Below are 12,345 nucleotides of genomic sequence, written 5' to 3'. Positions count from 1 at the left end.
TACATGTGGCAAATTCACTTAGACTCATTATTAGTGCTGTGTTGTTATCACCGTGATCAGAGATGTAAAAGAAAAACCTGAAAAGTTGCCATGAAAAACAAAACTAGAAAAACTTTGAAATCTAATAGTCCATTTTACATATTGCAAAATATAAACTTGGTTACAGCTTGAGAGCATTAAAAACTCTTCAAATCTTAAATATTTTATTTGCTCTTAACTTCCTGGAAATAACTAAGAGTACATAAAAATGATGCTAGCATCTACTTAATTCTAATTGAAAACATAATTCTTTGTTTCCTATTGACTGAAGACAGTAGTGTCCCCAAGTGAGATTTCATTATACAATATAGTCTTGTAGCTTTGTAAAAAAACCCTCAGATTATTTTAATTGCTTCACATAATACTAAGAGAGGACAGACACTTGCAAACAAGAGTCAGACTTAAATGACACTGACATTTCTTTGAGAGGTCTTGGGAGGAGGGGAAGAGGAAGAGTAATTTACATTTTCATTTTGTAACCATTCTGACACTGCTGTTAGAAATTGTAACATTAAGATAAAACTGGATTTACATCTTCTGTCAGTTACTCATTAGGCTTTTCTGCACAACCCACCTCAACACCCGTGTAGATCTTTTCTTATTTTGAAAAAGATTTCCCAGTTTTTGCTGTCCCCTTTCCTCACAACCACTTTTGCCAATATTTTGATAAAAAAATCTGTTTGCTAATCCTGCGCTCTCTTGCTTCCCAGCTTTCTAGGTTATCAGTGAGTGAAGAAACTTAAAAGTACAGATTTTGAAATAACAGCACACGGACTGCCAGGCCTCATTAAATCTAAGATCTATTACAGAGCATGATAACGGTTATGTTCTCATTTATTTTTCCATAAACTCTACATGTCAGAACCCATTTAATATGTTCTTGAGGAGTTCTAACATACAGGCTTATAATTATAACAGTGAAATAAATTATTAGTAAAAATAATATAAAGATGGCAATTAAAGTATGGGCAACTTGCTGATTTTAGATAACATTTAGCAGTCACTGAATGGAAGCAAATGCCACACCCTCAGAATGGTATAAAATATTTACATTAATATGCTTATGTAATGCACAATTTGCATGTACACAGTTGTTTTGTTAGTTGAGTGTATGATAATTAAATGTCGTATCCATAACAAAGGCTGCATTTAAAACAAAATTCCCTTTACACAGACACAGAGAGTAGTAATAAAAAGAAGTGCAGAAAAAAGCCTATTCAGAGAAGGTCTCATTTTGTTTAATTTGCATTTGGCTACCCATTGTAGCATACACTGCCAGGTTTGTATTGTATGCTAATAAATCAATATTCAACATCCAACATTTTCAAGAATCAAAAGTAATTCAGAAGCAAACTAATGGTTATACAAGTTTAGATAACTTATAAAGAAACAATTTAAGTAGTACTGGGTCACCTCAGATGTCTGAAAAAGTAGCATCTGAAAATTGAAAGTTATTTCAAAAGTTAATTAATTCAAGCTAAATCACTATGCAGAATCAGTTACACAGACACTTTGGAGAAACAGAAATCAAAAGCTAATTAATTTTAAGGAAAAAAGTTTTTATAAGCTTTTCACAGAAAAGTTGTCTTTAATGTGGTGCTAGAATAGGTGATACTGCCAGAGATAGGACTGACTTTCTTCGTTACTCAACACATGTTTAGAAGGAGACATCTAACCAAAATATGATGCCAGTTATACATACACACTGCAGTGAGTATTGTTCTTGCAATTAGTTTTTCAGGTTTATAAAATTACTAATAATGTTAGCGTGAAGAGTAACCACAGTTAGTTGGCATTTATAAAAGTTTTTTAAAAGCTCACTCTGTGGTACTATGGATAACTAGGGAGCTGAGTCATCTGTATTGTTAGTCTGTCAAACCATAAGCTTTCTTACTATTAGCCTAATTTATCCTCCACTCCTTTTAATTGTAGGATGTATTTTAAAGATTATAATCCAGACATGTAGCTTTATAATACATTTCATTCATGTCAAGCAATCTTCATTCTAAAAATGATCTCCATCTCTTTAGATGAACCAATGTGACAGGATTTTCCCCTTCCAACAGGCATTACTTAACATTTCTTTTTGTCATAGCAGACATGTCAACATGTGTGTCATACACCAACAACGGCTCTGCATCAAACACCAGATGCTTTGAATCAACACAAAGAGCTTTCAGGAGAAAATTCTGCCTCTAACTACACTTCCACAAAAATGAGATTCAATACTATTTTAATACACAGAAGTATATTTCCCTATTATATGCTTGAAGGAGACTCCATTTCTGTCTCCTGGGCAGAGAGAGTTGCTGTTCTGTTCCTCCCCAGCTTGCTGCCCTCTACCATTCTCCTCCCTCGTCAATTTTTGGCTTCACGCACATTTTCCTTCCATGCTCGGCTGTACACATCTGCCTTCAACAGCACAATTTCCTATTTTCCCTACTTTCTTGAATTCAAATTAGTAGCTTGTGGCTCCCTCTATTCTTCTGCCTTTTGACCTCACTTTACTCTCCAAATTTCACTTCATATATATAACTAGTGTCCCCTTCCTACCTTCTTTGTCCTTTCAGGGGTATTCGCAAGTCTTCTATATTTTAGAATAGCATAAAATTGTATATGCATAATCTCCTCTAAAATAAAATTTCTTTTACACATGCTACAGGCACTTATCCCATGAAGAGCGCTAAGAGGTGGTGATTTTTAAAGTCAGCAAGCTTAGGCTCATCTCTGTGATAGCTTTCACCCATGAACTTATAGGTAAGTTTTCAAAAATAAAAAAGTCTTCCTTTTAAGACCTACTACATAAAAAAAGTCTACATAAGATTTAGAGACCATTAAGTTGAAGTTTCAGCCACAAGATCTCCCACATTCACAGAACAGGTACATGTTTTGACAAAAAAATTTACATTTTATGTTAAGCATTTCTAATAAAACATCATTAACACAAGTGCTGTGCCATTTACTTGTTTGTATTAAGTATCTTTAGAAGAGTCTACTGAGTTACAAAACAAATTTTAAAAAATACAAAAATAAAGGTAATCTTACTTTTTCATCATCATCAGAAAAAGGGGCACCTCCAGGAGTCTTGTTTATTGCTTGGGCAACACCGATAATCTCTCCATCACTGTTTCTTATGGGCATGCACAAGAGTGACTTTGTCTTGTATCCGGTCAGTTTGTCAATCTCATCATTAAAGCGACGATCCTTCAAAAGAAAATAAGGAAGCATTAACACACGTGTCATACATCTAAGCTTTCTTCAGGCAGCAAAGTACTTTATTTTCTCAATGTCTTATATAGTATTTTCAGTAGTGTTATGTTGTTGTTTCTCTGTTATTATCTCATTATTAGTTAAGATACTAAGAAAAATAGTTTTCTCAGAGGATCAGTACAAGGTTTACAATTACATAATTGTATTCACTAAAGTCCCACACTTATACCTCAATTAGAAGAATGCCACAACAGCTACCAGGAGAACGTGGAAAATGAAGACAAATTAAGCATATGAGGAACATAAATATGAGAAGAGGAAAAATGTGATACAGAGACTGCGCAAGATGCTTTGGGCCTTGACAAAGCACAAGCTCCTTACACCCACAGCTCAGCACCATCACTGTGCCTTCTTTGATGGCTCTGGGGCCATCTGTAAGCAGAGGGTCCTCCACAGCAACATAGGCCTTGGCACTGGCCATAGATGGTGAAAGCCATGGGCAAGGTGGCTCTGACAGGTTTCAACACAGATAAGGAAACTATCAGTTGCTCAAGGTCTGGCTCCTGCCCACATGTTCACAGGCACTTTTCAGTTTCTTCAATCTTAACCAATACTGCTTGCTTCACTATCTCTCTATATTGTTGCCAATAAACTTCCCTACCAGTGAAGCTGTGGGTAACCACATGGCCCCTGCTGGCACTAGTGAGGGCCCTGAGCTCCTCTGTGCACACACTATAGCTCCTCCAAGGCACACACTAATGAAAGAGCTGTTCGCAGTTCACGAGCCATATCTTTTCATAAGTGTGTGTGAAGCATGCAGATGTTGGGGTTTGCATGAAAGGATTACAAGCTGCAAGGAGTGCTGTGCCTTAATTGAGAACACCGAGGAGAATGAGCCATGCAGATCTGGTATGTTCTAATTTCTAGACTATCCCTGGCTGGGAAATCACCACGTTTACCCCAGAGTGGGGCAACGGTGTCCACTAGCTGTATACAGCATGGACAGTTGCAGAATTAGGACTTCAATGTAAAATAGGGAGCATACCAGCATGACACTATATATTGCTCCTAAATCTTTATCTGTTTTTCACAAGTTTATGCCAGTTTAATCTGATCAGTGATTGAGGTGTGCTTATGTACAAGTTGCTCTACTGATCTGTACTTACTCTTCACTGCCTAGTATCTGCACCAAACAAGAGAGCTTCTGAACTTTCTTGTGAGTCATGAGTTATAGGTTATACCACCTTGTATAACTAGCACATGAGAAATACCAGGAAGAATCAATTTCAGGCAGAAATGCTATATGAAGCTGGGATGCTTTAAATTTGTGCTTCTCAAGTTTCTATACTCACACTGCATAAACTATGAAACAGTGAAAGATTTAATGGAGACTGTCTCACAATACTAACATCCAACTAAATCATTGTGGAGCAGGCTGAAAACATATGGGCAAATATCTGGGTAGTCTGAAAGTTCCTAAAATGTGGCGTACATCAGCTAGAGTATTTTTTCATCAATCTGTATTGCTCGAAGGGGGAAATTTAACAACACAATTCTCATTAGTGTTAAAAGAACAGAGCAACTGAATCCCCACAATAAATGCTTACCCTTAAGCTTTACATGGCAAGTAGCAATCATTTATTCAAGAATTTTGCAAGTATAATTTCTTGTAGTTTTGTTTATTTTCAAATTTTGCTGGCCAAGAATTGTATCCAATATAATCATCAACAAGTTTTTTTATTGTTGTTACACAGAATTCTTTTAGACATGATTATTTCATATGCTTTTTTATCCACTTGCATTGGGTTTTTTGGAACAATATTAATGCATAATTAACTATGAATATTTTTATCTTTTTTAATTAATGATTATATAAAATCTCTAAATCGTGATGGAATAAGCTTGCAGTGTAATCCTATTGGTCATAAAGCATGCAGTTTCTCAAAAAAATACAGAACATATACTATGACCATAAGACCCCTCTTACAATAGAATGACAGAATTCAATCTCTTACAACCAAATAATAAAAATGTTTATAACACATCATGTTGAAGAGTAAAGATAATAATAACAAGGTGCTCTTCGAAGTAACAGCAGCATTTTGTTATTTTAAATTTTTTCTAAGGCAAAGAATGTGCCTAAGGTTATACATATTTATTGAGGGATGTACATAAGAAATGCTTGCACCACATTCAAAGACGACCACTCTTCAACACAAAATCCAAGTCTTTTATTAAAACTAGAATTGCTTCATACTTCTTGTTGTCATTCCTATTTTGCGTGGGGCCACAGTGCTGGACATAGAGTATACTTCTGTCCCCAAAGCTATTCAGGTACTAAAGTCATAGTAATAGTACTGCTAATCCCAAATGCATCAAAAAATTTACTTAAATTGCATTTAGACAGTTCTCACTTCATATTTGAAACAGTTGAGGGGCAACTGACATAACACATTTCACACTAAAGCACTACAAGTAGTGTCTCATGTCTTAGTGAAGACCCAGGTGCTTGAATACCTATAGGAATTTCAGAATGCAATACGTTGCAAAAGATGATAAACTACCATCTTCAAAAAATACAGTAGTACAAAAATATGCATAGGGTGACAATATTACATCTTGAGATCAGATTAAATTTGATCACCATTTAAAAAGATAATGCCATCACTTTATAGAACACTTCTACTGAATGACACCCAACAAAGACTTACAGCTAGTGTTAGTAACGTGATTATTCATACACCCTTACACTAGGCCATGCTGCACTCCACATCCATATGCTGTAGATGCTCACAGTTTCTCTGTCATGTAGACTCTTTTTGACCTCACTTCTGTCTGTTACACTTAAAATTTAGTACATCAAATAAGGCTTGTTATGGAGGCTAGTATTCCAATGGGGTACAAATGCTTTTTCAAAGAAATACAATAAAACCTCAGCATTTTCTGGAAAACTAAATACAAGAATGTCCCTATTTAAAAAAACACCTCCCCCACATGCCAATATATTTCTCAGCATATAGCTTAGCTAAAGACATGACTCAAGGAGTATATTGTTTGGATTTGCAGTTTGTTTAACCTTCCTCTGCAGGATACGCACAGCTAGTTACCTCTGGAGAAAGATTACTCTATTCAAACAGAAGTGTTTAAAAGATATATTAAATATCTTTTCATACAACTTGATAGGCTTGCCAGAATAGTCAGAGGAGCTTATAGTACTTTCAATCATTAAACAGTCTGAAGTTTTTCTTAAATACATTAAGATTTGTAGAGAGCAAACAGCTGAGAGCAAAATTAAAACCTTAAGCAGAAAATGACTTTCAATATAGATTGACAAAAACTAAAGGGAACTGAACTAAATATGGGTCATTTGTTTACACAGCAGTGTGCAGAAACACATTCTCCAGAACAGTACAACTGCAGAACACAAAGTGACTCAAAGGAGGCTGCAAAGTTCAGAAGAGGTAGTGCTAACAGCATCTTTGTTCATCTTGGTAGAGAATAGTCTTCAACAGCTCTTCTATCAGCCAGGGAGGGAATTACTGCTATTTACTGGCAGCAGCTCCGTTCCTCCAGGGTGAAGTTAGCATTTATGCTGCAGACAATAGTTACAGCCAGTTCTGACTCCCCTAACATGAGGGAACTGAGCTGTTCTACAAAAATAAGCACAAGTTTTCTTTTCAAAAGTTTAGACAATATTGGCTGTGAAATAACGTCCATATTTGTCTCAGGTGATGAAAACAATCTATACAGTCCTTGATCTAAGATAAGATTTGATTGTGATGAGGAAGAGATAATTCCTTAAATCTTTACTGATGCTAAAAACTGACAGATTGTTTTTTCCTAGCAATTTTATTTCTATTTTTATTTTCCTGTTGTGAATTGCAGATGCTATAGAAATAGACTGTTCTAGCCACCTCAAGAGACATGATTTAGAAATGCTCTAAACTCACTCATCAAAGAGTAACATATACATTTGGTTATTTTCTTACTTGTTGCAAGTTTTCATACCTTTCAATGACAAGAAACTAATATCAACTGTAGTATTCATATACAGTTTATAGTGCTCTACTGCCACAGAATATCAAGCTCTTGGTTCTTTCTTTATTATCCTATTTTATTTAGTTCTGTTTTAATTCTATAATTTCATTAGGGGTTTTTCTTCTTCCTTAGACCTATTTCTGCCTCTGGAGCATATTAAACAGTCTTTGCTTCCATAAAGACCAGATTACTATGCAGCCTTTGATGAGATACACTTGAATTATTTGTGCCCAACAACTTCTTTAAGAGAACTAGAACCCCCATGATGAATGGTTTTTAATAATGGCATCAAGGACCCAGATGTGCCTGATCTTGTGATCTTTCCACATGCTTCTAGAATCTTTTATATCAATTTCAATAGAAGCTGAACTGTGCTGCACCGTAGAGAATCCTTCCTAGAAAGAGATGGTTCTTCTACCAGTGAAGTGAAATGCAGGGCAATTATCACACACTAGGCTTCACCAATGAATAAATTAAACATTATTTCTTCAACTACTTCTTGGTAACAGCTGAAGCAGTATTTAGAAGCAGCTATTGTTGCCGAAATATTGATAATATTCTTTGTGTTACTGAAGAGACAGCACCTGCTCTACTAATTTTGTTCAAAGCAAAACAGAGTACCTGGGGAACCACTGAAATGACAACATGCCTTGACTTGTAATATTGTTGTTGATTTAAATCTTGCAGGCCTTCTAAAAGAAGTAAAACTTCAAGGGGGAGTTTAGCTGAAAAGGACAGCTGTTGGACAGACAAAAAGTGAGTTGTGATTCATTCATCTGAATACACTCAATTAAAAGAGATACATTGTTGCAAGACAAAACAAGGGTCTGGGATAAATATTATGAAGATGTATTCATGTTTATCTGAAAGTTTCTTTTGTTTAGGTAACAAGGTTCACTGTAGTGGGTATTTTAATCCAATTGTAATTTACAATCCTGTGACATATGCAGTCATTGCCTTTTCAACAGGCCTCAAGATTAACACACAAAGTGCTGTTTGACCTGCAGTGGATGGTGGCACACAGGACAGGGGCTTGTGAACCTGTCTGAATTGGATATATACAGTACAGCTGCTGGTGTTAGGAACAGATTTAACGATGAGCTATCAAGCCAGTGTTCCTTAATGGATGCTATGGAGAACCAGAGACACAGGAGGGATTAGCAATCTGGAATGTGTTTTTTAAACCACAACTCATTCCTGCTATATTGTTTCTCCTTTCAAGTGCATTTTGAAAGTTTCCTGATTGCACCTCTTGCTGGGACCTCTACCCTAATAGAAAGGAAGCACAGGGATCCTGAGGCAATCAGACAGCCTTAGTCCCAGAAGCATGTCATTCAGCAAGGATAGAACAACATGTTTTGGTCTTCCTGCCATCTGATATCAAATTATCCATTTATGCTGAAGAACTGGACCACCTTTTGCAGAAGGGTATTACATCTCTGGAGCAGAGACTAAAGGCACAGTAAGCACAGTACAGGGAAGTTAATGTGTTTAATTGGAAAAAGGAGACATTTTTGAGGAAAAACTCAACAAGAACTTGGTAAAAACTGAAAATCATCAAGATGAGAACTGAAACTCTAACCTTTTGTGGAAAAGCAGGCAGGAATTTTATTTTGTTGACATTTCAGAAAGTAATGAGGAAAGCTACACAAGTGAACAAAATAAAATACTGTTTCTGGCAACATTAATGTCATTGACCCATGCAATATACACATAAGAAAACTGAAAGACTGTGTGATCTGCATTATGTCCCAGAACTCTTATCTCCACACCCTGCTTCTTCCACTACTTATTGTCATAATACGTTGTATGTGGCAGGATCTAACAGAGAGGTTTTACTGGGCTTAACAGCAACAATAAAAATCTCAATGCCCAAGTGTGAACTGTGATGGCTGAGAAGCTTGTACAAAATTTACGTCTACCTCTCCTACAGAATAGTAACCTTGAGCAAGGAGGCCTGTTTAGCAACCAATAACAAAGCTGCTAAATCAGAGAGAAGCCCTCTGTCAGACTGCTAACATTTTAAGATACAAACTGTATTATCCCACATGTTAGAACAGCCTGCAGCACAACATGATCTTCATCTGCAGTGGGCTCCTGGGTAGTAAGAAGTATTAGTGTTGATGATACCAATGCAGCACTTGCTCATAAGTTTCTTTTACAATCATGATTTACATTCAGAAATTAGGTACAGACCAGATACAAGATATACTTTTGAGAGAGAGACTTCACCATAATTGTAGTTGTACTGTCAGTGTTTTCATGCAAGAATACTCAAGAATTACAAGTAAAGTCTTCCACTGGCTGGTTAAAACATTACTAAAACCAAACATAGTTGGTTTTACTGCTTTGTTCTATATAATGAGATTTCTAGATGGCAGAGACATTCAAAAATGTCAAGACTGAGGAACTTTTAACTGGAATTTCAGAACTGCCAACAAGGAACAGTTATTCTGTAGGATAAACCTTATCCTCATCTCAAGGTATTTATTGATTGTAAATTCTTCTTTGGGGAAATACTATACTATAAAATGTGATATTCAATCCAGTAAAGACACAGAAGAGAGCAGGCTTGGTTCATCAATACAAGTGCTGGTATTTCAGCTGCCTGCACAGTGACACTGCAGTCCAAGTTCTTTTTGGACATATTTAAAGATTGTCAATAAATAAGGACAAACATCTTCATGCTTTTATTCTATAAAAGACCAGATTAAGGTACAGACAGGTTTTTTCCTAGGATTCTGGAATCTTATAATGTTATCAGAATATCAACTTCCATTAAAAAAATAAATTAAATGTCTAGTTCCTGTAATTGCAAGGATAACACTAAAAGTGTGATCTGAAAGTAACCAAGAAGATAAGGATCAGAAATGCTAGAACCTGGCACAGCTGTTGTGAGCAGCATGAATTCTTATCAGTGAGATACATTTAAATTCACTTTTCTAGATCCCATACCTTCATCATTTCAGATGAAAACTCACAATATTAACCACACTTACAAGCTCTGATCCCATAAGATACTCATTACCTTGATGTACCTGAGGCTTCAGGCAATTTGAATGAGGACCTAACCAAATGATGCCTATCTCTGTATGTCAAGTCCTCCAGCTTGACCTCTATATTCATAAAATTAGTCTGTAAATCTGACTATGAGAGCTATACAGATATTGGGCAAGGACTGAAAAAAGTCAAATCAGCTGTATTGTTGATAGAGGTGACAAACAAGAGAAAAATCCATTAGGGCCCAATCGTCTTTTCTTTGATCTCAATAGCAAACTGACCATGAATCTGAGGTCACTAAGTAACAGTCATGGATCATGATTAAACCTGAACAACTACACTTAGAGGAAGCCTACAAAAAATAATCTGTGCTGACCAGCAAGAAGAAGAAAAATCTCATTAAAAAGTCATTATTCCTATAATTTACTAAAAGAATCTACACATTTACAACTAAAAAAAATCTTTTCAAAAATTCTAAGGACATGCACTATTCCACAGAAGGTCATAGAGGGTCTCTGAAACTCCTATGAAACAGTCAAAACAAGTATTTTTTCTTGTTTTATCTTACTTAAATCTATGTTTCTTCTTTCCTCAAGACATCTGAAGTAATAGACTATGTTAGAAATGAAAACAGTTTTAACTTCTGAGCAAAGTTTCACCAACTGCATTTCAGTATTGATTTTCAGTTTAAGTGGGTGGTTCACACATGGTTAGTAAAGGTATGGGGTTTTTTGGTTTGGGTGTGGGGTTTTTTTAAACATAGGATAGCTGTTTGAACTTGGAAAGAAAATGTCCTTTTATATCCTTATCAAAGCTAGAACAATTTATATATTATTAGCATGATTTAGAACAGAAAAAGTATAATCCTAAACCAAGTTAGCTAAGAGTCAAATAATGTAATGGAGATGAAACCTGCCTGAATACATTTCCAGGAATTGACTCTTCCTGACAGACACTGTTTTCCTTCTCCGAAGTCTAAGGAGAAAATGTTTAATCTAGTGAAATGGGCTGACTCAACCAAAGCTGACAGCTACAAGGAAAAGCCATTTCTGATTATTTTTTTATAATTTGAAAATACTGCTTTTTAATCACACAGAACAGAAGAACACAAGAGGTGCTCAATTAACAGACTTGACCTACTATATTGTACAGTTCACTGCACAGTTGGGTTTTTTTCTCCTTAGGAAGGGCTCAAGAAAAAAACCAAACCACAAGAAACACTATAATCAAAGAAATTTTGCTGCATTTAAATTATTGAGTTAGCTAAGTTGTATTAAAAGAGTAGTATGTTTGACATCATTGTTAACCTGAGTATTACTGTACTACAAACTGCGCGGGATAGAAAAATTTGATTTAATGTAATTTTGATTGACTTTATAGGAAGCCATCCTGCAGGAGCCTCTACATTTACAGAAGTAAAGAAACTGAAGATGGAAGAGACCTATTCAATTTCTTAATCATGCTTCCTATCAGTATATAATACATAAACTTTTATAGAAAACAAAAAGAGAAATCCAAAAGACTGAAAGTTTTCTAGATTCAAAGCATAACATTAAAAAAGATAAATGCAGACTAAAAAATGAAGGTATCCAGTCTGTTCTAGACACTCTTCTCTAAAAATTACATACGGTATACATAACATTGTGCATAAACAGGAAACAGAAACCAAGTAACAAACCACTACAGTAGATATGGGAAAAACCTTGTAGAGAAGAAACTTGCACACAAAAACCAAGTAATAACGCAATCTCTGAGGACACTTCCATGTAAGGATTGCTTCAGCTATGTCTGTCATCTCCCTCGAAATCCCTAAAGCCCTGGAGACAAAGGCAGCAGAAGAACAAACTAGTACCATTCACCAGCATCTCAAACCTAATTCTCCCAAGTAAATAAGCACACAGTCCAGTTATATTGTGACTATTTATATAGTGACAGCAATATTTCTTATAAGATAAAACCAGATAAGAATGTGCAAAACAGCTCAGCCAACTCTATTCCTTCACTCCCAAATCTTAAAAAAAGTAGGGAACATTGGCCCTCAAAAATTCTTAATTTCCA

At 35.6% G+C, this 12,345-nt stretch overlaps 1 protein-coding gene across 1 annotated transcript in view; it reads right to left on the bottom strand.

Moving 5' to 3' along the window:
• The window catches only part of PDE11A (phosphodiesterase 11A), a 137,414-nt gene that overhangs the window by 116,534 nt on the left and 8,535 nt on the right, over window positions 1-12,345 (bottom strand). The window contains exon 2 of the mRNA XM_074872268.1: window positions 3,085-3,243. Coding sequence (XP_074728369.1) covers window positions 3,085-3,243 — 159 coding nt within the window. The remainder of the gene's footprint in view (window positions 1-3,084; window positions 3,244-12,345) is intronic.

Source organism: Strix uralensis, chromosome 6 (assembly GCF_047716275.1).
Source record: "Strix uralensis isolate ZFMK-TIS-50842 chromosome 6, bStrUra1, whole genome shotgun sequence".
In the NCBI taxonomy this organism is placed as follows: domain Eukaryota; kingdom Metazoa; phylum Chordata; class Aves; order Strigiformes; family Strigidae; genus Strix; species Strix uralensis.
The sequence above is the reverse complement of the archived record's forward strand: the minus strand, read 5'-3'. Positions and strand labels throughout refer to the sequence as shown.